Below are 25,669 nucleotides of genomic sequence, written 5' to 3' on the forward strand. Positions count from 1 at the left end.
GCTAGGTTGGCAGGAGCAGGGACTGAGCAATGGGAGCTCACCCCATTGCGGGGATTCGAACCGCCGACCTTCTGATCGGCAAGTCCTAGGCTCTGTGGTTTAACCCACAGTGCCACCTGCGTCCCCTTACTGTTGCCTTAATGTCCCTTTTCCATCTTTTCCAAACACTCCTACTCCTGCACAGCTTTCACAAATGAAATGATTTAAGAAAGATAATTCCAGGGCATTATTTAATTTATTCTGATGGTAGGATTTGACGTTGCTGCATGCAGGATGTATTCGTGCACAAATCTACACCTTCAACACTTTTTCAGACTTTTCAGGTCTTAACAAGAACATCATGGAAAGTGATGTTAAAGAGCTGCATCATGGAGATGCTTCTGATAAATCTTAACAATAGCTGCCAGACTTTTAATCTGGCAGCATTACGTACCTTTGTTACCTGCCTAAGGACTTCATTTCTCTGAATCCTCATGGTGTTTTCTTCATAATTTCTCTTATATAAACATTTCCACCTTGTTTCACAACACTGAAAGATGGATAGATTAGGTAAAATTAAATTGCATTTATACCACCTTTCATGGGAATTTGCCCCAGGTAATTCCTTATCAGACAGAATTTGAATTTGAAGGATTCAGTTACTGTCATAAATGTACCAAGCAAACACGTACATAAATATATAAACCACATGTCTGAAGCAGCACAGGAAGACAGTCCTGAAACCATTTTAACTCCCAAACTGACCAAATGTTTCTCTGCAAGAAGGGAGGAAATGAAAAAACCTTCCCATTGTCTCAGGAATTAAGTAATTACCATCTCAAAGGAATGGCCAGACTACTAGAAAAGGCAATCAGATAAGGCATTATCAGATAACCTGGCAGACAGGGAAAACAACAACATTCAAATTTCTGTTGTAGACCGCCTTTTCTGTGATGTAGGTATGATGTTTGTGGGGTGGTGGTCTTGGGCTACACCTCTCAGGCTATATAAGGGCAAGCACATGTGCTTCGTGGTCCTCCTCCTCCTCTCTCCTGCGAGTGGGGGAGCACCCTGTTGCAACAGTCAATAAAGTTCAGGCTTACTAGCTGCTTTGATTCTCAATATTCTCTGGTTGGTCTCTGTTATTTTCTCCTACCGATAGAGAACCTACAAAGGGACTCTATATAGGCTCTTGGGTACCCCGTAAGGGAAAAGGAGCAGTTTTTTTTTTACTTATATCAAAATCAACCTATGAAACAAAACAAAATCCTGATCCTGTATCTATTGTTATAGTATTCTCATGTGCTGCAATATTTGAGTGCTATTATATGTATCAGTGTTTTCAAAATGTGTTGTTCAACATTAAGGACCCTGAAAAACACCACAACAGCAGCCATTGAAATAACAGCCTTGCTGCATCTTAAAGCTGGTTTATGTCCTTGAGTCTTTTGTTGGCATTTAGACGGTTGCTGGAAGGCATTGCTGCATGCCTGTGAAGAAGATGCATGTTGCAGCCTATAGCATTTTCTTACCGCATGTTTTAGGCCTGTGCAAGAACAAACCCTGAGGAAAAAGCCCCAAAGCCTCCAGATCCCAACTCCCCTTCCCTGCTCCTGTTTATTTATTAAAATAAGCATATCCAGCTTCCCCCCCCAGCCAAAAAAAGGCTCTCAGGGCAGCTTACGAAAAAGAAGAAAGAAGATTGAAATAAAAATTGGGGTTTGGCAAATGGATGGAGGCAGGATTGTAAAGCAGAGTTCCCTCCCCTCCTTCCAGGAAGGAGAGACCCTGAACAAAAGTGTGCAGGAACCCAGTGCTTTTTTTCTTCTTTTTTTAAAAAAGGGGTCCTCTCATTTTTCTACTTATATTGAAATACTGCCCCTCAATGAGGCCAAACTTAGATTCACAAATTGTTTAGGGGTATGCGTCCCCCTGCGTCCCCCTTGAAAAAAAGCACTACAGGAACCTTTAAAGACTTTTGACATTGCCCAACCCCCTTAGCCAAAGACCACCCCAAAATCATCATACATACATCATAGGAGGCGACCTACTGCAGAAATCCTGTCTGCCAGGATACCTGATAATGGTTGCTGATTGCATTACCTGACCATTTTCTTGTGATGGTTAATTCTTTAGTTCCTGAATCCAAATCACAGGCTCACCCTATTCATACACAAATATGCCCTTAAGACAGGAGGAATATTTGAGGTCATTGGGAGAGTCAAAATGGCCTCAGGATTGCTCTCCTGTACTGTTTCAGACACATGGTTTATATATTTACGTATGTGCATTTATGAATATTTATTATATATTTGAGACCTTAGAATTTCTTATTACAAGGTAGGCCCTGCTTTCGGGCTTGCAGTCTAAAAGCCATGACACAAGATGAGAAAGGCTTTGGTGGAGGAAGAAAAGCAGGAAGATGGATGGAAAGGATTTGCTGAAATAGCTAACTGAACTACAATACAAAAAAGGGAGGTGTGAGGAGGTCAATGAAACAAGTAAATGAAAGATAAGTTATGGGAATATTCGTTGTGTTTTTAATTGTTTCTGTTTTTGTTTTTGTTTTGTTAAGATAAGTAGTGTTTTCTGTTTTTTCTTCTTTATTGTAATGTATTGTTTTGTTTTGTTTAACTTTGTGTTTTCCTTTTTTCCTTTCTGTAACCCTTAAACCTTTAATAAATATTACTTTTTAAAAAAAAGAAAAGCAGGAAGATGGCAGTTGGTTTGGTTGCCCAGATAGATGGGAACAGCCAGTATTACGGGTCATACTATATATATTCTCGTTTTTAAATGCCACTTTATTTATAAACAAGAAAACAACACGAGGCACATTTCCCGCTGTTCGCCCCTGGGCTTCTCCCCTGGCACGTCGGCCCTCTTCTCTTCCTCCAGCCTCAGCCGCGCCTGTTGCTAGGCGACCGCTGACACCAAGGGCAAAGGCCTAGCATGGGCCACATCCCAAAATGGCCGCCGGGGGAGGCGCCGGCGGCGGCGACGGGTGGCTTTTGCGTCGCCTCGCTTAAAACGGCCGCGGCGGGTGCGGAGGAGCGGGGTGGGGGGTGGCGGCGGGAGAAGCGTGGGCCTTGGCGCAAGCGTGCCGCTGTCAGGCTCGTCGGCTGCGGAGCGTTGCTGTGGCGGCTGCGGCTGCTGGTGGTGGGCGGCTTTCCCAGGCCCCTCCGCCTTCCTGAAAATGGCGAGCCACCTGCCGCCGTGCGTCGTGGACGGCGGCACCGGGTGAGTGAAGGCCGGGCGGGCGGCGCCCCCCAAACCCTCCTTTCCTTCGCCCCAGAATGGCACCTTCTCTCGGAGAACTGGGGCGCCTTCTCCCCGAGAGGAGCCAGCCCCCTCCTCCCATCACCAAGGCCCTTCCATTTATAGCCCCCTTTCCTTATCACCCCTAAAAAGACTCGCTGCCTCTCCTCTCGATCTCCTCTTTCCATCTCGGGGTTGCCCATGGCAGCCTCTCCCTGCCAGCATATTCCCACCCCACCCTACCCCAAATACTGATACGGCTTAGTATTTGACCCCCTTCTCCTCAGGGTGGGGGTACGTGTTCTCATTGTCAACCCCGCACCCCAAATTTCATCCTTGCCACAACCAGTTTTGCCTTTTCGTCTTTCTCTTCCACCCACCCAGGGATGCTTGCTCTTAGGCTAACCTCCTCCCGCATGTTCCCTTTGCCAAAGGATGTGAGATTTCTCTTGGTACCTCTTCTCCCCTTTCTGCTGCTATAGTGTCAGGTTTTAATAGCCTATTTATTCCTTGAAAACAGTTAACTGAAAGAGATTAGTGAAGGGTTGCACCCCAGGGTCCGTTTGCTCTTCCTTCTATCCTTGATGCCTTCCGTGGCCTCTATTAATAAGAAGTCATTTCGGCACATAAGCAGTATATAAATTAAAAAATAATAATAGCTGCTTTGCTTCATCTCCTCTAGAAATGCTCCTTCATCTCTGCGGTGTTAAGAAGCAAGCCTCTATCTAGGTTTCCTTCTTATGAACAGAGGTGCCAGGAGTCTCAAATCCTAAGGATTCTCTGTTCTTCCTGCTCTCTTGTCCTCCATTGCCAGTGCTTTCAAAGTGTTGAAAATGAACTCCTAATACTTCTCCCCACCCCCACCTTCTAATTTGTGCCATCCTTGTTTTACACAAACAGCACACCCTCCCCTGAACCAGGGCTATCTCCAAAGCAACCAACGACCTTTCATTTTATGTTCTCTTTTAGTGGTGTATTTACCTGGATTGACCTTCATCATGCTTTTGAGACACCCTTAGCTCAGCACGCAGTCCAAGGATTCTCTGCCTGCCATACCCACAATTTAGCATATTTAAAATGATTGCCTCTGTTGGGTTTCTGCCTTACTGTCATCCCTTTTGTTCTTCTGGTCCTTTGTGGATTTTCTCTCAATTATATTATTTTGCCAGCTTTCCTACCTCTTAAACTCTTCCTCCAACCTCATATTTCATATATTTTGATATGATTGATTGTATATTCAGAAGATGTTGAGAATATGCTGGCATGTTGAGGCTCCCCACCACTTGGTTAGTTTCTGGAATTTGTTGAAGGAGTTCCTTGTAGGAAGCAGAAAGTGTTTTGTATGTACAGTGTGATGATGTTATCATTCCCTCTCTCCTCACCTGTTCCCTTATGCAAATGACAGGGTTAAATCACAAATTCATTTCAAAATCCATCTCTTAGGCCTTGAATGTAAAGCCCTTGCACCCCATCTAGTCCCCCACCCTCTGTTTTCTTGCTTAACCTCCTGTAGAAGAATTGGTGCCTAAAGAAGCTTTTGGTCATACATGCTAAAGTATTTGATTCTCACATAACCTTGAAATTCATCAGTGTTATAAACCTGCAATTATCTATTCATTGAATACTTTTTGAAATGTATGTGCATACCTGCAGTTGTGTGCTACAGGTTGTATAAATCTTTGATTTATAATAACTCTTGCAGCTTTCTTGTAAAAGGGGAAAAATCAAGTTTTTAAACCCATATTGGTTTAAAAGAAAAGTAAGGTTAAAACCATAGGGCTGGATCTTTGTTAGTCACGCTTGGTTCTAATTAAAATAAATGGTACTTAAATTTATCATGAATCAGCTGTTACATTGATATTAAGGTGAAGGTGATCTCACTGCAGCTACATTAGTCTGGAACTGACCCATAGAAGCAACAGGTGGAGGGGTGATAATTCCAGTAGTCACTGGGTAGGGGAATTTTTGACTTAGTATGGTTCTTATTTGTAGCACTTGGACACGTGTAGCTTGTCACTTTCTAGCGCTGCAGATGAGGATCTTCTTAAATTACCATCTCTCTGTACAACTGTTAAAAGGTTTTTTTTGTATATGGTCACCAGATGGACAACAATGTAGTTCTTCCTGTGTTTGGAATAATATTTACCCAAGTTACAACCCTTCTTTTTGAAGTCCTCTTGCACATGCATCCCCAAATCCCACAACTACAAATTCTGCAAACACCCTCCTGAAAGCCCTGCCCAATTTACTCCACACACACTTCACATTTTGCAAGTGTATGATTGGCCAAGCTTTGCCAAGAAGGCAAACCCCTCTTAAGTCCGGCTGGCATGCTGGAGGCCAGGCTTTTTGGAAAGTGCTGGCTGATCACCCAGAGTTACTGGATTGCAGGATTCTTGAGTTGTAGCCAACAAATTTCTACTTGGAGTAGATCCTTGATAATTAATGGATGTAAGTTAGACATATCTATTCATTTCAGTTGGTCTGTTCTGAATTTGAGTAACACTGGATAGAATTCTCTTAAGTTCACATGTGCCATATGGTAGGAATTGTATAGCAATTGACCAGTGCTTTCTTGCCAAGACATTTGATTGATGTCACAGTCACAGATAAGCAAGTCCTAGTTGAGCAAGTAAGGCTGGAGTCTGTGTCAGTCTCCATCTGTTGCCAGGAGAGTATGAAACCCACAAAACATTGTGAAGATGATTAATTTTGACTGCATCTTCAGTATCCATATGGAGTCGAGAATTGATGCCAATAAAGGTTTGATGATGATGATGATGGAATTGAGAAAAAGTGTAATAAAAATCATTTACGTGTAAATTGGATTTCCAATGCAAGGATGCCTGTGTTATCAACGACTGTTTTTATGATGACCACTGTTAACATAATTGTTGTTTTTCTGCATTTAATTTCCTTCTGACCTTATTGTTTACAACCTACCACAACCACTATACCTGCAACTCTTGGGAGCACTTCGTGCATTGAAGTCCATTGAAACTTATGCCATAATAAATTTGTTAGACTTAAAGGTGCTGCAGGACTCTGCTGTTTCGTGTTATAGCAGGCTAACACAACTGCCCCTCTGGAAATTCAGCACCATGCTTCTTAACAGCAATGCCTCTTTCAATGCCCCTCCCTCACGGCCCATTGCATTTATTTTTAGACTTTCCCTTTTAAGTAACACGACCAATAAAGGACTCTAACCAGACTATAAAAGTCTAGGAGAAAAAGACTTGGATCTGTCTTTTTTTTAGTGCCCCCTCAGGGCTTGGGTGTGCCCATAGAGCACTTGGCTTTTAGAGGACACAACACAAGCTACTTTTAAAACATTGCTCCTTTTGAAAGCTTTGCCATGCAGAGTGGGGGACCAGGGTTTGAAAAACATGAGTCCAAAGCCCTGCTGGACACACATAGCTAGTTGTGGAGTTCTTGTGACCTGGGCCATCTGGTTTAAAATACGCAAATTAAGTGTAACTGCACAATTTTTTTATAGTATTCTGATTTCAGGTGTTGGTTTTTGTGCTTACAGGTGAAATTGACTTTTTCCTTTAGCGTAGAATTCCAGAGACTAGTTTTGCTCTTTAGATGCCATCTATAGTATGTACACACACTCTTGTTAATTTAGGAAATGAAAATAAGTTATTCTCTGAAATCTTTTTCGCCCCCTCCTTCCTTCTTTAAATGATTTGGAAGATCCATTTGTTTCGGTTTTATAGTCTGTTCTATGCTGAAAGTTCAGAATATGTAGAAAAGTAAAAATTCTAATTATCTGCTTATTTAAACCTTCTCACCGGAAAGCAGCACCAATAGAGAGAATATTGATAAAAAATAAAATAAAAACAAATGCTGGTTTGGATGTGGCAAGTGGGAAAGAGTTCCATAAGTGGGGGAGTAACTAAAAATGCCTTTCTGTCTGCCCTTCTTTCTCTGCTTGGTACAAAGCAGGCCTCCTTGATGGATCATGGAGATTGCACAGTGGAGAAGGTGCTCTCCTTGGTATTTGGCCAATGTTCAAATTACACGGAGAGCAGAGGAGACACAGGCTATAGCGAGGCTGTGGATTAGCTAACATTTTGCTTGGAGGGGGCAGTCAGAGATCTCATACAATTGTAGAGTTGGAAGGAGCCATGAGGGTCATTTAGTCCAACCCCTCCAATGCAATATTTTGCCCAACATGGGGCTCAAACCCACAACCCTGAGATTAAGAGTCTCATGCTCTACTGACTGAGCTATAAAAAGCAATTAATGGATTGCTTTTTAACAAATGTTTTCAAGATGCCATTAAAATGCACTCACTTCTCTCACACACCCTAAACTCCAAAAAGCCTCCCCATAATTTGAGCATTTGTGTAAAATTTTTATAGGACAAAATGAGTTTAGTTTGAAAAATGTCATGAAAAATTTCAAATTGCTCACAAAAACTATGTGCCTGAAATTTTTCTAGTTCTGGAAATAAGCATATTATTATTGTAAGCATTGTAAGTATGTTGACATTATTACATTATTGTAAGTATGTTGACACCGAGTGCTGTCACACTAAATTATTGATTTCTTATATATGTAGAACAAGTACTGTATTATGTGGGACCTATAACAGTGCCATTTCCACAGATTAGTGGTGGAATAGGCACATACGGGGTAAGGTGATCTCACAAGTAAACTGGCTCCAAGCTGTTAAGGGCTTGATTTTACTGTTTTATCTCTTGTAAACCACTAGAAAGTGTTTTTTTTCTTTTCAAAAATCAAGTGGAGTATAAATTACTGGTATATTAAATAAATAAAACAAGCAAATAAATATACTAACACCTTGTACTTGGCCTGGTAGCAAATCAGCAACCAGTTTCTGATCTCTGAGCAGAGATAATTACTTGCTGAAAGGGTTTCACTCTTGCCAGCAATTGTGTTGCAGCACTAATTGAAGCGCAAGGGAAGCCCCACATAGAGAACATTGCAGTAATCCAGACTTGCAGTAACCAGTGCATGAACTACTGTAGCCAAGCTTTCCTGGTCCAGGAGCAGCTATAGTTGTGCCAAGCACAGCTGGTAAAAGGTGTTTCTAGCCTCTGAGGCTTCTTGGGCCTCCAGTGACAAAGATTGATCCAGAAGCACACCTGGAGTGTAAACCTAGCCCTTCAGGGGGAGTGTAATCCCACCCAGGGTAGAGAGTTGACCAGCGTCTCAGACATGGAAACCACTCACCCATAGTGGCTCCATTTTGCCAGCATTCAAGCTCAGCTTGTTTCCCCAAATCTATCCTACCAATGCTTCCAGGCACCTGTCCAGGGACTTAACGGCCTCTCCCAACTCAAGATGTTACGGAGAAATAAAGCTGAGTGTTATCAGCATATGGATGGCTCCTGGCCCAAAAATTCCTAATGGCCGCTCCCAGTGGCTTCATATACATATTAGCTAGCACTGGATAGCCCGCTAGACACCCCAACTAAGCAGTCTTCAGATGTGAGCCCTTTAGATTGCAGGCATGTGTTTCATTAGTAGAACCCAAAATGGTTTTAGCAATTGCTTGATCCTTTGATTAATAACCACTCATCCTGTATCTCATTCCCAGGCCATTTCTTCATTTCTTCTACCTAAACGCACTGTCTGCCAGGTTCTGCTCCTCTTTCAGTTGTATAAATCATCTCTCTCTCCGACACGTTTCCCTAGCGATCAGTTTACATGCCCCTGATTTCACATGGTCAGAATGATCTATATTAAGATTGTTTGGAATGACATGTGCCTTGATGTTGAAGTCAAACTGCATTTCATATTAACTGTTAGTTTCAGCAGTGTAAGGTCTCCTTGGGAGCCTTATAACTTTGTGGCGTTGAGGCCTTGCTGCATTTGGATTAAGGGTATGCCCCTAAACATACATGCTTGGGGAACAAGTCCCACTGAAATTGGTGGGGCTTATTTCTAGGAAAGCATGCTCAGGACTCTGCTGTAAATTAATACAACTTCTCAAAAGTGGTGGTATATTATCAGTGTTATTTATTCGTTTTCTATGCTGCCTTTCATCTGAAGATCACAAGGTGGTTTGCAATATAAAAAGAAAAAATAATGCCCACTCCACATAATTGTTTAATTAACCAAAGGCCTGGGAGAAGAGGAATGATTGCATGGCACCCTTGGGAGAGCATTCCACAAGCAGGGGGCCACTGCAGAAAAGACCCATTCTCATGTTGTCACCCTCCAGACCTCTCATGGAGGAGGCATGTGAAGGAGGGCCTCAGATGATGATGGCAAGGTCTGGGTCAGTTCATATGAGGAGAGGCAGTCCTTGAGGTGTTGTGTTCCTGAGCCATTTAAGGCTTTCTAAGTCAAAACCAGCACTTTCAATTGGGCCTGGAAATGAATTGGCAGCCAGTGCAATTGGGCCAGGATTGGCATGATTCCCCCACTTTCAGATCACCCTCTTCCTGCCCTGTTGAGAAAACAAGGTCACTCTAGAGTGTGCCTTGCATTGAGCAAGAGACATGTTAGGACAGCCCCATGGTTATCATGGAAGCCATGAAGTCCTAAGCTACCCCGGGACCAGTCGCTTCAGCATGGATGTTGAAGTCCCCCCAAACCAGCAGTCTGTGAGTCCTCAGTACTGCCTCCAAGACCAGCTCTGTCAGCTCAGGTTGGGAGACTGCTGGGCAGCGAGGTGGGTGGTAAACCAGCAGAATCTCTAATCTGTCTTGATTGCCCAGTGTCAGGAACACACAGTCCAGATCCCCCCACAACTTGACAAAGACCCTGAAGACACAGAGAGGGTTTCTATAGACAACAGCAGCTCCCCTTCCCTGGCCCTCAAGTTGGCCCTGATGCTGCCCCGAGTACACCATAGACCAGAGTTTTCCAAACTTTTCATGTTGGTGACACATGTTTTAGACATGCATCATTTCGTGACATGGCAATTCAATTTTACTAGGATCTTATGGGAGGCATAGCGGTCCTTGATGAGGTCCTCAGATTGTCTCTTGAAGAACAGGGTTAAACTGTAGCCTGGTGAAATGGTTACTGGTTCTTACCTGATTGAAGGGAACTATCCTTGCTTTGCCAGCCAGCTTACAGACTTTCAGGGAATATGCCTCATCACCTTTGGCTACCAAGCGAGTTGTTAAAACACAAGGCTAGTCCAAACACTAAGTGTTGTGTGAGTCACTAATTATACGGTATTTTGTGTAGCACATTTGTATAACAGCAGCTTTGTTGTTCCACAATACGCATTTGAAGACTGGTTCACTTTCTTGTTTTAGGTATACAAAACTGGGTTATGCAGGGAATACAGAGCCACAATTCATTATCCCATCATGTAAGTAATTTTTACTCTTCATTATAAAGTATGTGCTGATTGATGAAGAGGGGCGACTGCTTTTCAGTTCTCTAGCTCAGCTTTCTTTGGGCGGAGTACATTTTGCTCTTTTTTGAGAAATGGTATTTACTACACTACTGTGCTTCGCTAGTGGATAGCTGAAGAGAAAAGCTTGCTTTCCTTCTTTGCCAGGTCCGGCCCCCATTAGACCAGTTTCTGGTTGCTATGACAAGTCCTGTTTCCTGCCTATCTCCATTGTGTTGCTGCCAGGGATCTGCCTTAGCAGACAAAGGACTTCCTCTTTACCTGACACCATGGATACAACTTGAATAATCTTCCAGTCCATTTATATACTGAATTGCAGATGCCACCTGGCTGTGAAATTGTACATATTTGGCTAGGATTTTAGAGTTTAGAAAAGGGTGGTGTTAATGGGATGGCTTCTTGTAATTCTTTTAATGTAGGTATTGCAATAAGAGAATCGGCAAAAGTTGGTGACCAAGCACAGAGGAGGCTTACCCAAGGAATTGATGATCTAGACTTTTTCATTGGAGATGAAGCCGTAGATAAACCTACCTATGCTACAAAGGTAAGGCTGGAGTAAAAAATGAAGCACCCTTCAAACAAAAGAAAGAAAGAAAAGAAAGGAAGAAAGAAGCTGTGGGGCAGGCTGATCTTTGCTCTTGCAAGATGTAGCTCTGCAGGCTGTTGCAAGATGTCGCGCAGTGCAGTTTAGTGAGGACACATGTTTTTAACCAATCTGATTCCACAATACTTCTTTTATGGATGTGTTGTTAAGATGTAGCAACCCCAGAGTGTATGATCAATGCATGGAGAAGAATTGGGTCTTTGAGAGTTCTGACTTGATTATCCTTTACCACGCAAAAGTATCTTGCTCCTTTAATCACCTCTGCTCTTCCTCTTTTGCTGCCCCATACGCTTGAAGCCCTTCCCAGTACTTGGTGCCTCTTCCAATCTTTCTTTAAAACCTGTGAAGTCTTTAGCTCCACCCTTAGTCCTTACTTCTTTTTCATTTCAGTCAAGGTTATGTGTACATATGTATTTGTCCCCTGTTACCCTTGCCTTTCTCTTTACTTCTCTCTCCTCTCTCCTGCTGTTGCAACCTAGACTGCAAGCTCCTTGCGTATGTGACTCCATAAACCATGGCACTGTGTCTACATGTTTTGTTCAGGTTTATGTTGGCTTTCTCCTGATGAGGCAGAGGCCAAGCATTGCAAGTGTTCTTCCCATGCTGCATCTGCTGTCTCCTGTCCTGGTACTGTTGCCTTTATGACTGCTGTCTGAGTTAAGGTGTTGCAAAGGACTTTGAGAGCACTCTCACTTGGTGTATGTAGGGCCTGGCAAGGTCAGAGCACGCTCTGCCTTGACAGGTTCATATTATTTGCCAAATGAAAGCCATTGAATTATGGTGTGTACACAGAACATGGCATGCAAAGGGACTCTTCCCTTCAGCATTTCAGTGTTGGGCATGACTTGTTTTTCTTATTTGGGAGCCAATTGGGGCAGGCCCTGCTCATGATGAGTTCCTTGTGTGCAGCGTGTCTGCTGGATTGAGACAACAGAATACAAACATATTATGCAAAAGTGACATGCTTTTCAGTAGTGTGATACTTTTCCATTTACCTTTGCTTCAGTGGCCTATACGACATGGTATTGTGGAAGACTGGGATCTTATGGAAAGATTCATGGAGCAGGTTATTTTTAAATATCTTCGAGCTGAACCAGAAGATCACTACTTCTTGATGGTAAGCGGAACAGGCCAAAGGTTTGCCATTCTTAAATGTACGTTTTACAACTTTTTAAAAAACTGGGGAATAGTTAGTCCCATGTTCCCTTAGGTTAGTATTCCTCATCTTCTCCCCTGTGGATGTTTTGGACTGCATTGTCCCTGATGGGGCTGAATAGCATTGCAGTACAAACATCTAGAAGGCACCAGGTTGTGAGGAAGACTGTCTTAGATTCACATATATTTATAAAAACAGCACTGCTAAACACACACACACACACACACACACACACACGAGTGTCAATGCCAAGTTTAATAAAATGTGTTTTATGCTTTTATAATTTAATAATATCTTTTAAAAACAGACTGAGCCACCACTGAACACTCCTGAGAACAGAGAATACCTCGCAGAAATCATGTTTGAATCTTTTAACGTGCCAGGACTTTACATTGCAGTTCAGGTAAACAGTGAATCTCTCAGAACAGTGAACAATATCTTTGCAGAATAAAGTATGGACATCTCTGCGCGTATTACTTAAATTAAGGGTTTTTAGAGTGCGAAGATTGCTTGGAGGCGAAAACTTTGGAGGCGAAAACTTTTGCTAGATGTGATGAAATCCATATTTATTTATTTAGTGCTTTTTTATCTATTGTTCAGCCAAAAAGGCTTGTAACAAAAAGCACCTTACAAACAATAAGTGAGAAACGATATAGTTGCAGCCCGTAGGTTTGCAATTTAAAGGATGGAAAATCAAAGGAATGAGGAGGGAAGATGAAAGCAAGCAAACTCAAGCACCAGTTCTTAAAATTATGATGTTTCTATAATGATCAGCTTAAATGGAAACACTTGAGGGGAGAGGAGGAGCCAAATGTGGTTCGATGGGTCTCTCAGCTGAACCAGTGGAGTGGGTCCTGTGGCCTCACCTCTCCATTTAATGTGGCTAGGTAGAGTGCCAGCTAAAGGATAGCTAATGAGGGAGAGAAGGAAGCAAATAGATCATTTGTTAAACTGTGGGTGAACAGGACCAATAGAGCATTCCTGTATCTGTTTTGTACATGAACTACCTTTTTATGTGGATTTTAATGCATGCTATGTTCCTGCTATTTACCGTATTTTTCGCACCATAGGACGCAATTTTTCCCTCCTAAAAAGCAAGGAAAATGTGTGTGCATCCTATGGAGCGAATGCAGGGGGGAGGCAGGCGGGAAAAGCCCCCAAGAGCCGCACACAAGCTTCGTGCGCTCTTGCGGGCTTTTCTCCAGGAGGGAGAAGGGACTGACTGGCCGCATCAGTCCCTTCTCCCTCCTCAGGGAAAAGCCCCCAAGAGCGGCACCCTCTTTAAAGGCTGCACGGCTCCTGCGGGCTTTTCTACGAGGTGGGGGAATTCCCCCACCTCCCAGAAAAGCCAGGAGAAGCCGCGCAGCCCCTTTAAAGAGCGCACGGCTTCTGCGGGAGGTAGGGGAAGCTGCAACAGATTCCCTCCTACCGGGCTCCCTTTGAAGCGGCAATGTGGGAGAAGAGCAGCTTACACTCGTGTAAGCAGCTCCTCTCCCACTTTCCTCCTTCAAAGCAACTACGGAGGAGGGAAGGAAGGGGACCATGGATCCTCCGCTGCTCACGGCTGCAGCGGATTCCTCCTCCTCCGTGATTGCTTTGAAGCAGGAAAGTGGGAGGGGAGCAGCTTACACTCGTGTAAGCAGCTCCTCTCCCACTTTCCTCCTTCAATGCAACTACGGAGGAGGGAAGGAAGGGGACCATGGATCCTTCGCTGCTCGAGGCTGCAGCGGATTCCCTCCTCCCGGGCTCCCTTTGAAGCAGCAAAGTGGGAGGGGAGCAGCTTACACTCATGTAAGCAGCTCCTCTCCCACTTTCCTGCTTCAAAGTGGAGGGAATCCACTGCAGTTGCGAGCAGAGGATCCATGGCTCCGCTTCCTTCCCTCGAAGCAGGGTGCGGGGGTGCAGGGGGGAAAGAGGGCAGGAAATAGATGCCGGGCAGGAAGACACAACCACACTTTGACCACTGGAAAGTCCACCTCAGCCTCCCCAGATTTCCACTGAGACGGCCAGGCTAATCTCGATGGCCATAAGTCAGTCTCAGCATTATTAATGGGACTTAGATAAGCCATGGTTCCCCTTCCTACCCTCCTCTGAGGCTCGATTTAAAGCAGAAAAGCAGACAGGAGCTGCCCGCTTTGCTGCTTTAAATAGTTTAGTGCAACATTTGATTCAGAATATTTTTTTCCATATTTCCCTCCTCTAAAAACTAGGTGCGCCCTATGGAGCGAAAAATACGGTACCTCTGATTTTGCTACAACTCAATGTATAAGTTCTTGTTTTACTTACGTTTGTGGAAAGTGATTGATAAAAACACTTTAAGCTCTAAACTTTGCATTTCAAGAAGCTACATCTAATGGTACTGGGACAGACTTTTCTTAGAAGTGGCATAATATGAAGTCTCTCTCTGTCTCTCTCCCCTCCTCCCCCAGGTGGCCCAGCAGGCAACCTTTCTGCTTGCTTTATATAGCAGATAGAGGGGTTTTTTTTTAATAGATAAGACTTAACTCCTTCCCAATGTTTAAAGTTCTTAACATATTGCTGTCTTGGCAATCCCTTTAACAGGCTGTTTAACACTGGCATTATTATCCCCATATGTTTTCCCACATCAGTAGCAGCCTGTGTTGTGGCTCCACCACAACACCAGTGCCCTTGTGGCTTCTGAACACAGCGTGGCACTAGTGCTTACCAGAAAGGGAAGTGCAAGGTGCAGGGAGCTTGCTGCTGGGCAGATATATACCGTAAGTGCTGGATTAGCTCTGCTGCACCACACAATGCTGAGCTCCCTGTGCCTTGTCCCTTCCCCTCATGCTGTGTTCGGAAGCCAGGAGGTCTGGGGTACCTCACCTTCACTGCCTCATGGGCCACTGCTGCCCCACATGCTTGTTTTTTTGTTAGTTTGTTATGTTGATAGCACCTGTGGGGAATCCTGGCCAAACCCTGGACTGTGGCAGTGGCGATAAGGAGGGAAAGGTGCTGGTTAGCTCAGTTGGTTAGAGTGTGGTGCTGATAATACCAAGATCACGGGTTTGATCCCTGTATGGGTGCATATCCTGCATTGCTGGGAGTTGGACTAGATCAGGCTTCCTCAGCCTCGGCCCTCCAGATGTTTTTGGCCTACAACTCCCATGATCCCTAGCTAGCAGGACAACTGGTCAGGGATGATGGGAATTGTAGTCTCATAGCATCTGATGCTACTTGCATCTTGAATCAAGCCACTGTTGCTGCCAATACAAGCTTTCCTTGAACCTCAAATAGTAGTTTTAGCTGTTCAGGCTTTCACTCTATTTACATAACAAAAAAGCACATGTGAATTGCATTCATGCAATTATCATGGCGGCTGGTTTGACCCTCAGGCTAACTCTTGGCTTAAGCTGGATTTGAACGGAAGGCTTCCTGTTTCATAGCTCAAGTTCCTAGCAGCTCTTAGGTTTCTAGTTTTTAATCTGTTAGTTCTCAATTTGGCTGGAAATTTGGGTGGTGGTTTTATGGCTGCTGAATGGTTGCGGTTGTAATCTTTTACCCTGTGCAGGCTGTGTTGGCTTTAGCTGCGTCTTGGACTTCACGGCAAGTTGGGGAACGTACTTTAACTGGAACTGTTGTTGACAGTGGTGATGGTGTGACCCATGTCATTCCAGTGGTAAGTGGTATATGTGTTCTGCATCATGTATATTCAACATTATGTGCTTTTCTTACCACAGCTGAAAAGCACAGGCATATTATTATGTGAATTTTTGAAATAATAAGGAAGGGAATTTATTAAATCAACGCATTTAACATTTAGTATCAGAATGTGGAAGACACACACTGATTTGATCTCAAATAAGACCATGCTTTTAAGTGAAGCATGTGAAGATCTTGCTTGCCTTTTGAAAATAAAACATATAAAAACGGTGTTGTGTAGGAAAAACTAAGTTGTCCAGGATCTCAGAATCTATACATTAAGTCAAAGAACCCAAATGAAATTTTGATTCCTGTTTCTTGAACAAAAAACTCTTGTTTTATTGAAAACCACTTTGAAAGTCCATTCAGATTTACAAGTAGTATGCGTTTAAAATGCAATACAAGTGGTATTGCATTTAAAAGATTTATATCCTGCTTTGGAAGAGTCCTCAGTGTAAAGGTAAAGGTACCCCTGCCCGTACGGGCCAGTCTTGACAGACTCTGGGGTTGTGCGCCCATCTCACTCAAGAGGCCAGGGGCCAGCGCTGTCCGGAGACACTTCCGGGTCACGTGGCCAGTGTGACATCGCTGCTCTGGCGAGCCAGAGCCACACACGGAAACGTCCTCAGTGTAGCTTCCACTTAAAATTAAATAGCCCGTACCATAAAATCTAAGATACAATAAAGTTGACAAATAAAGCAGCAGACAGCACATTAAACCAAAACCAACACAAAAAGGTGGAAATTTTTTTTTCAACACATGCCAAATGCTTGGAGAAATAAAACCCTCCTTTAGGGTGGGGGTTTCATTGTCTGGATATTGCAACCAAAAAAGCCTTGTCCTGTGTCCCCCACATGCCTTTGAAGGTGTCCAGCATTGAGAAGGGCCTTGAATGTTGAACGCAGTGGTGGGGCTGATTCATGTGGTAGGATGTGATCCTTCAACTATCCTAGTACCAAACGGTTCAGGGCTTCGTAGGTAATAACTGGCATTTTGAATTGCAGCTGGAAATGAGCAGGACATTATGCAAAGCTTGACTAATGTGCTCTTCAAAGAGGGCTCCATCTGTGGAAGCCCAAAAAGGGCATCTCGTTTTGCCCCAGCTGTAGCTTTTGAATGCTTTTCAAAGGCAGGCTCTTGAAGAAGAGTGCTTTGCAGTAATTTCTAGTGCAGTATGGCAAGGTGGTGACGTGGGTGAAAGAAAAGGGCAAAATCCCCACTGGGACCATGCAAACCTTTGGGTGCATGAAAAGTAGCTTTTTGGATCCCTGCCCAGGTTGATTAAAATAGCTGCTTCTCCCTTAGGGCATGCTTTCAACTGTGCTTCTGTCACTGCAGCTTAATTCTTTTGGGACCCTGAAGAAGCTAAACTTCCATTTAGAGCATGAAAGTAAGAACTGGTTCACACAACTGTTTTGCTTGAACCAGGGCCCTTCTTATTTCTATCCCATTTTATACTATGCGCTTGGCAAATGGGTTGTCTTGAACATTTCTCATGAGTACATATTTTGCATGCCTGACTATTATGCTTTAGGCGACAGCAGTGCCAAAGTGTGGCTTCTTGTAGCAGTTGGCATCTCAGGGACTGGTTTGCTGTGGGCCCAGTGCAATCCAAGTTGAGGGAGAAAAAAGTTAGTCACCTGCAAGAGAGGTTGTAGTTGCTTGAGACTAACTTACCTGGGAGTCAGTCCCAATGAACTAAATGGGGCTTATGTCTAATAGACATATGTATAGGATTGTGCTATCAGTATGGCTTCTCTTGAGCTATAAACGCTAGATAGCAGCAACTGTTTGTACATGTTGCTATGGATCTACTACTCATAACCCCTTTTTCTCCTCCTATAGGCAGAAGGTTATGTAATTGGCAGTTGCATCAAACACATCCCCATTGCAGGTAGAGATATTACATATTTCATTCAACAGCTCCTAAGGGAGAGGGAGGTGGGAATTCCACCCGAACAATCATTGGAGACAGCTAAAGCCATAAAGGTAAACACTTTTGTGAAACTAACCAGCCTGCCCAGAAATAGATTGCCAGTGAATCATTGAAATATAACAACTTTGTAGTAAAATATTCCCCCTGCTACATATTTTCTCAATTGTTTATTACGAGTGACTGTGTTCTGTGATTGTTGCAGCACAGTGGTGCCATGCATAGGCAGCTAGTTAGAGTTTTTGGGACCTGGGGAAAGGAAATGAGCAGGATAATCTCCTGTAATCTTGCACACACTTTTGTCCCTTTGTGTCCCATAAGGGAGGGGGTTGATGGGAAAAATAAGTCGTGAAAGGGAAACTAGGGTAGCGGTGACTGAGAAAGCAAGAAGAGGTGAAACTCAAAACCTGTGCAGAGTCGAGACTTTTATTAAACTAATTTCAAAAGCCCCAAACTTTTTATTTGGCAATCATTTCTTCCTCTGAGGCAATGGTTCTATATGTTCTGTTTCAACAAGGTGTCCTCAGAGTTCTGGTCCTCTTCTTCCTTATAACAGAAAGGGAGAGATGGTGCTTATTGACAACCAGAGCAAAGCCAGCCAGCTAGATCTGTCCCACTTGCCAGACATAGGGAAGGGCATCAACTTCAGTGGCAAAAGCCCCTTGGCTATCCAGTCACATGAGGTGATTGCAGGCATGCCTGCATGCAATTCGTGTGAACTATTTTTTTCTCTGCACTGGCCACACATGGGAATTGCTTCTGGCCATAATTGCCTGCAGGAGCTAATGTTACTGGCGACATAGAAAGATAATATTTTGTGTAAACAGGCAGTCAGATATGCTGCAGTTCCACTTTTTTTTTTACTTGTGCTTATTATGGCCTTCAAGAGGTCGAGACCCTGAATTTTGGTTCAGATGGCAAACCCTCCGACTGGTGTTTCCCATATAGCTGTGCTGCAAGGGATATTCTCTCTCTTCGACTGCAAATCACCCAGAGAGGAGAGTGCTTCTTTACAAGCATAGAGTGTCATTTGCTCAAAAGCTGTTGATTGTAGCATTCTTAAGACAGGGCGACAGATTCCTACTGATTTGGATGCTGCTGTCTCTCTTCTCAATTGCATGCCTAAGGCCACAGATGTACACCTTATTGGGAATGAGACCTTCTTGCATTCAGATGGCCTATCCCTTTAATTCAATAAAATAATTGTGTTTCTTCATCTTTGTATTTCTTCATAGGAAAAGTACTGTTATATTTGTCCAGACATAGTGAAGGAATTTGCCAAGTATGATACAGATCCACGCAAGTGGATAAAGCAACATACAGGCATCAATTCAATCAACAAAAATAAATTTATCATAGATGTTGGTTATGAAAGGTTTCTTGGGCCAGAAATCTTCTTTCATCCAGAGGTAAGAGTCTTCTGTACTAGTGCATGTTGTTGGCATCCACCTTTCTGGAGGGACAATGGAGGGTGAAGACCTCAGGGGGTGAAGACAGGCCACTGTGGCACTGGAGTGAGCTCTCTGGGACACAAGCCAGGGCAGTGTGTATGGAGGTCCTGGACTGCCCAGATGACAGGACCCTCCTCTCAGAGAAAGCAATATGTTTGGCACCCTCTTGACTGCAGGAGTTGCTGGAAGGAGGCGTACAAGGTGCCATCCAAGCACCTTAGGGACTCCACTCTGGATTTGTGTAGGGTTAACTCCTTATCCTTTTCTTCTCCTGAAGATACCCTGCAAGGCATAAGAGGTTATGATCAGAGCTTTCCTTCTCCTAGATGGACTCCCTCCCCAGGTTGACGAGCCCCATCTGCCCCTCACTTCCCTCTATAGTATGTGCAGAAACCTGCCTTCTTGACACTATTGGTCTTGTCTGCTCAATCCACCGGAGTGTGTCTTTGCATGCAGGGGAGGCCCCTGACTCACTGAGGGTTTGAGACCCATCAGCTACCCTTACCTGGTTTAACCGGCCAGTTAAAAGGTGTTTCCAGTGTGTGTCCACTTGCACATGCTGACAGCGTCTAAGAGCCACAGGTGGACAGGCTACCCCAGAAGGAGCATGATGTATCCCCCGCCAAAGGTACTGCCCCTCCTCTAACACTCTATACAACAACAAGAATATTAAAAGTAATAATTCTACTAGTCATATTAGGAAGGAATGTAAGGGCACTTCTTGTGAGAGAGCACCACCTTGTGGCTGAATCATAGTAAGATGCATTAGAATTAAATGTACACACACAACTGTTATTAACAGTTCTCTTTGCTTTCTAGTTTAGGGGAACTTACCATGTAACACTGGTAACACGAGGGAGTTAGCCCTTAATCTCCCGCAGCCTCTATACTGAGAACAACTAGGAATGGGTATTAAGCGTTGTATAAGCCATGGAAGAAGCACTTCTTCCATGATATGATATTAACATATTATGTTAACTTATAACTGTTGCAGATAAGTTTGTGGTGGCTGCACTGATGCCAATGTATTACGGAAGTTACTTGTTGCTCCCCTGTGTTATTACAAAATTGTTTTTGTACTGAGTTGGGTTTTCTTAATGCATTCCTGCTTTCTTTGTTGAAAGTTGCTTTGAGCATGATTTTTTCATGTGTGGAAAACGACATACAAACAAAGTGAATGAAAATGAAAAAAAGAAAGTTAACACCCACTGATTATCTGTGGGACAAACTGGTGGTAGAAAAATGGTATTAATTACTCCTGTGGCTACACGTGTGAGGTTTAAGCAGTAAGGAGGTGCTATTACCAATGTCAGCTTGGTCTGTCTTTTGGGTGGATCTGATGAAGTAGCTGTTGTCTGCAAAAGGACCTTGTCAGTCTTCATTGTGGCACAGCACTCTGAGACGTTTCTTGTTGCAATGGGCTAACATAGTCCTCTAAACTATGTCTCTTTAGCCTTTTCACCGCAGCCTTGCTTGTGTGTGCATATAATGAACCCATCACCTGTGTTTCTACTTACATTTCTTTTAGTTTGCCAATCCAGACTTTATGGAATCCATTTCAAATGTCGTTGATGGCGTTGTACAGAACTGCCCCATTGATGTTCGGCGCCCTTTATATAAGGTACAGTTGGGGGGGTTGTCTTTTTTTGGGGAGGGGGTAACTTAATGCATGTTCATTTGGTCTCCCAGATATTGTTGGACGCCATCAGCCCCATCCAGTATGACCATGATCAATGATGGGAGGGAACTCTAATCCAGCACCATCTGGAGGACCATGGTTGAGCCACCTCTGACATAGATTCAGAGGAGCCTCTGTAAAGCATATTATGTGCACAAATCCCAAAACGAATGAACAAAGAGTGAAAGCAGTTAGTTTTATAAGTGACAGAAGCCCTTAATCCTTTAATATCTAAGAGCAGTGGTCATGTCTTGCTGGTGTGATAGATTGGCAGTACAAGTAATATTAACCAACTGCAGTCCCTAGAAGTTGATTGTGTTATTATTGTTTATTACGTTCGTATACCACTCATCATCTAAAGATCACATGGCAGGAGAAATCATCTCGCAGATCCTGACTTATTCCAAAGGTGATAACCATAGTTTTCTGTTTGGATAAAACAGAAAATTATGGTTCCTTGGAGAACTGCCCTGCAGGAAGAGGAGAGCAGGGAATGCATATTTGGGCTTGTTAAACTGCAATACAACCATCCAAATGCAGCCAGGGGTGGGAATTGGGGAAAACTTGAACTTTGAGAGGCACTTCCTGCATTTATTTCGCTTAAAATAGGTAAGAACGTTGGTGAAAAGTTCCTGAAGGTTTGTGTAGACATAAAGTGAGAATGAGTGCTTTTGATAGGTTCGACTTCCACAGGCTGGTTCTCAAGCTATTCATTAGCATGATAATACTAGATGAGACTCTTTTTTATATATATAGTCATCTCACTTTCATCAGTATGTCCTTAGTGTGGCCAGATCTGGCATTTGCCATGTAAACATACCTTTCGAGAAACTTAGTAAATAGCAGACACTTCAGACATACACTGTCTGTGGAGATTCTGCTTCAGTAATGACTGTAGATGGATCCCTCTCCCCTCCATGAATTTTTCTGTAATAGGTTTTGAAAGCCACCTAATCTGGTAGCTAGCTTTTGTTTGTGAATTGTCTCCTGTACCTAACCCCATTGAAGAAGAAGAGTTTGGATTTGATATCCCGCTTTATCACTACCCTAAGGAGTCTCAAAGCGGCTAGCATTCTCCTTTCCCTTCTTCCCCCACAACAAACACTCTGTGAGGTGAGTGGGGCTGAGAGACTTCAGAGAAGTGTGACTGGCCCAAGGTCACCCAGCAGCTGCATGTGGAGGAGCGGGGAAACGAACCCGGTTCACCAGATTACGAGTTCACCACTCTTAACCACTACACCACACTGTTTGTGAATTGTATAAGCTAATTATGTGTAGGTTGAAGATGCAGCCCTTACCTTGTCTGGCTATTCATGCATTAATGAAAGCTAGCTAGCTTTTGTTTGTGAATTCTCTCCTGTACCTAACCCCATTGAAGAAGAAGAGTTTGGATTTGATATCCCGCTTTATCACTACCCTAAGGAGTCTCAAAGCGGCTAACATTCTCCTTTCCCTTCTTCCCCCACAACAAACACTCTGTGAGGTGAGTGGGGCTGAGAGACTTCAGAGAAGTGTGACTAGCCCAAGGTCACCCAGCAGCTGCATGTGGAGGAGCGGGGAAGCGAACCCGGTTCACCAGATTACGAGTCCACCACTCTTAACCACTACACCACACTGTTTGTGAATTGTATAAGCTAATTATGTGTAGGTTGAAGATGCAGCCCTTAGCTTGTCTGGCTATTCATGCATTAATGATGCCAGTTTCTGGGTATTATTTGGCTACTTCCCTAGATGTGTCTAAAGAATTGAAGGAAAATAAGCTGGGAGGCAACCCTGAGAGAAAAGAACTGAAGGAAAATGGGAGCCTTATTGTCATGTGGATTCTCTGAGAAGAAATTGATTGTTAGCACTCTGGTAATAACAAAGAGTGCTGCTCCTTCCCTGCTGGCTCCTTCCTTTTTGTATTTCTAGGGTATGTTAGTAATTTAAATGCTAAACACTGTATTTGGAAGTCCCACTGCACTCTCCATAGCAGGGAGCCTAGCTGAAGTCTGCTTTTATTAATTTCTGTCTTTCCGTTGGTTTCTCTTTCTTAAATCTTTTCCAACTGGGATTAAATTACTTAGATCTTCCCTGGAGTGCTCCATATTTTTCCCTGTTATGCTGCTTTCTGAGCATCAGTCAATGTTCTCTTGCACTCAGCTGACAAAATTGTGCTCTTTTCAACATGGCTGGCCATGTGAGGCAGTAATCAAAGATGATCACCTCCATTCTGCATTTCAGAGTGTTCCAGCTCTCCCCAATCGTACAGGGTTCTAATCACCCTCATTTTGGGTACTTTCTTATCTTTTAAAAATAAAATTAAAATTGCACAATTTAAATAGTATTTTATTTTGGAATTGTAGCTGATTGTAATAGAACAAGGGAGGTTGAACATTAAAGGAAACATATGGATGAAAATCAATTGTTTCTAAAAATGAAATTTAAGTGATCAAATACTATTATAGTTGGTGACTGATGCAATTTTGAAACACACCATGGGTGTATCTATGCTCTGTAACCTTGCACTGCTTGAAATACAGCAGATGGGACATGTGCGATGGGCCTGCTCAGAGGTGGTGTCTGGTTTTTTTTGTTAGAAGATCAGCAATTTTCAGATTTGAGTTCCTTAAAAGCTCTCAAGTGGATGCCATTTGGATGCAGTGATTTTTCAAATTTCAATTTGTCGGTAAGGCCTAGAACTTTGTCTCTTGTCATAACTGTTTGCCTCAGTTCCTCAGATTCCCTTCCTGAGAAAGTTAGTTCAGGCACAGAGATCTGTTTTACGTCTTCCACTCTGAAGACAGATTGGAAGAATTCAGCTTCTCTGCAATCTTCTTTTCCTCCTTTTGCACACTTTTGATTCCCTTTTTGTCCAAAAGTACAGCCACCTCCCTAGCAGAATGCAAGCTTCTCATAATGTATTAAAACATTTTGTTAGTGCTGGCCCTTATTTTTTTCGTGGTGTGCTCTTCTAATTTAAATGCCTTATTGTTTGCTTCCTTTTCTTTTGCCAGAGTTTTATGTTCCTTTTTGTTTGGAAGATAGAAGCCTTTTTTCCTCAACTAGCTTTCTTCACTCTGCCCGTTAGCCATGCTGGCATCCTCTTGCTCTCAGTGGTACCTTTCTTCAGCTGCAGTATGCATTCTAGCTGAGCTTCTATTGTTGTTTTGACTCTCACTCACCCAACACCATTCTGGAGAGATTTGATCTTATTCCCATTCTTTTTGCCAACTTCCCTTTTTTACCAAGCTCCTCTGTTTTGGGAAGTTTTTCTTTTCTGAAGTCCAAATGTGATGGAAATCAATATATTTGACTTAAATAGCTCTATTGGCTTGCTGGACAAAAGGCAGTCTGCTAGGGCTGGGTGATACCTGGTTTTCAACATTATGATATATCGCCAGCTAAATATCACAATGGGGATGTGGGTGGCACTGTGGGTTAAACCACAGAGCCTAGGACTTGCTGATCAGAAGGTCGCGGTTCGCATCCCCACGACGGGGTGAGCTCCCGTTGCTTGGTCCCTGCTCCTGCCAACCTAGCTGTTCGAAAGCGCATCAAAGTGCAAGTAGATAAATAGGTACCACTCCAGTGGGAAGGTGAATGGTGTTTCTGTGTGCTGCTCTGGTTCGCCAGAAGCGGCTTAGTCATGCTGGCCACATGACCCGGAAGCTGTCTGCAGACAAACGCCGGCTCCCTCGGCCAGTAAAGCGAGATGAGTGCCGTAACCCCAGAGTCGGTCACGACTGGACCTAATGGTCAGGGGTCCCTTTACCTTTAAATATCACAATATCAATATTGTGATACATTTCTGTGGCAGCGGAGGGCCTTGCTGAGTCTCCCAGCGGCAACAGAGGGTCACGCCATACCTCCCCGCAGCAGTGGAGGGTGTGCTGCGCTTCCCCACAGCAGCCGAGGACCTTGATGACGCTCCCTGCGGCGATGGAAGGCCTTAAAATGCAAGGAAGTAGTAGATTTAATAAAAACTTTAAATAAACTTCCATATAATATATTTAATATATTATCAACTAATTTTAAGAGTAGTTTAAGTGATTTACTAGTCACTGGTATATTGCCTTATTGAAACACTTACCATGATGTTATTTCTTTTTTTATATATAATAATTTTTATTAAATTTTTCCTTTACAAATTGATCAACACAACCATGTTCTCAGATTTCCAGTTTTTGTACTTCCACCAGCTCCTCCACCAATCATCCATATTTTCTATCTTTACGCATTTTCTATATATAATATTGCCAATTAATATTGTCCTTTCATCTCTGTTTCTTTTTTACAATACACCTTTAACTATCACAAAGCCTCTTTAAAACCCACTAGCGTTGTCTGTTCATCACATATGTTTTTCAGATAATCCGTAAACTTTCCCCAGTCCTCGATGAACTTGTGATCCCTTTGGTATCTAATTTTCCCAGTCATTTTGTCCAATTCTGCGTAATCCATAAGTTTCATTCTCCACTCTTCAAGGGTCGGTAGCTCCTCTTGTTTCCATTTTTGGGCCATTAATATTCTTGCCGCTGTCACTGCATATTGAAAAAGTTTATAGTCCCTTCTGTTTATCTCTCTTCCTGTTATTCCTAGCAAAAAGGCTTCTGGTTTCTTTACAAA

General features: G+C 43.3%; 1 protein-coding gene across 2 annotated transcripts in view; it reads left to right on the plus strand.

The window, feature by feature from the left end:
* Positions 1 to 2,824: 2,824 nt before the first annotated feature.
* Positions 2,825 to 25,669, plus strand: part of ACTR3B (actin related protein 3B) — a 28,294-nt gene continuing 5,449 nt past the window's right edge. The window contains exons 1-9 of one of the 2 annotated variants that reach the window (XM_083705064.1): positions 2,825 to 3,216; positions 10,479 to 10,534; positions 10,999 to 11,123; positions 12,190 to 12,300; positions 12,647 to 12,742; positions 15,869 to 15,976; positions 17,845 to 17,988; positions 19,168 to 19,341; positions 20,912 to 21,004. In XM_083705064.1, the coding sequence (XP_083561190.1) occupies positions 3,173 to 3,216; positions 10,479 to 10,534; positions 10,999 to 11,123; positions 12,190 to 12,300; positions 12,647 to 12,742; positions 15,869 to 15,976; positions 17,845 to 17,988; positions 19,168 to 19,341; positions 20,912 to 21,004 (951 nt within the window). In that variant the 5' untranslated portion in view covers positions 2,825 to 3,172. The remainder of the gene's footprint in view (positions 3,217 to 10,478; positions 10,535 to 10,998; positions 11,124 to 12,189; positions 12,301 to 12,646; positions 12,743 to 15,868; positions 15,977 to 17,844; positions 17,989 to 19,167; positions 19,342 to 20,911; positions 21,005 to 25,669) is intronic. The other variant, XM_083705065.1, reaches the window with a different exon arrangement.

Source organism: Podarcis gaigeae (genome assembly GCF_964106915.1).
Source record: "Podarcis gaigeae genome assembly, chromosome: 12".
NCBI lineage: Eukaryota > Metazoa > Chordata > Lepidosauria > Squamata > Lacertidae > Podarcis > Podarcis gaigeae.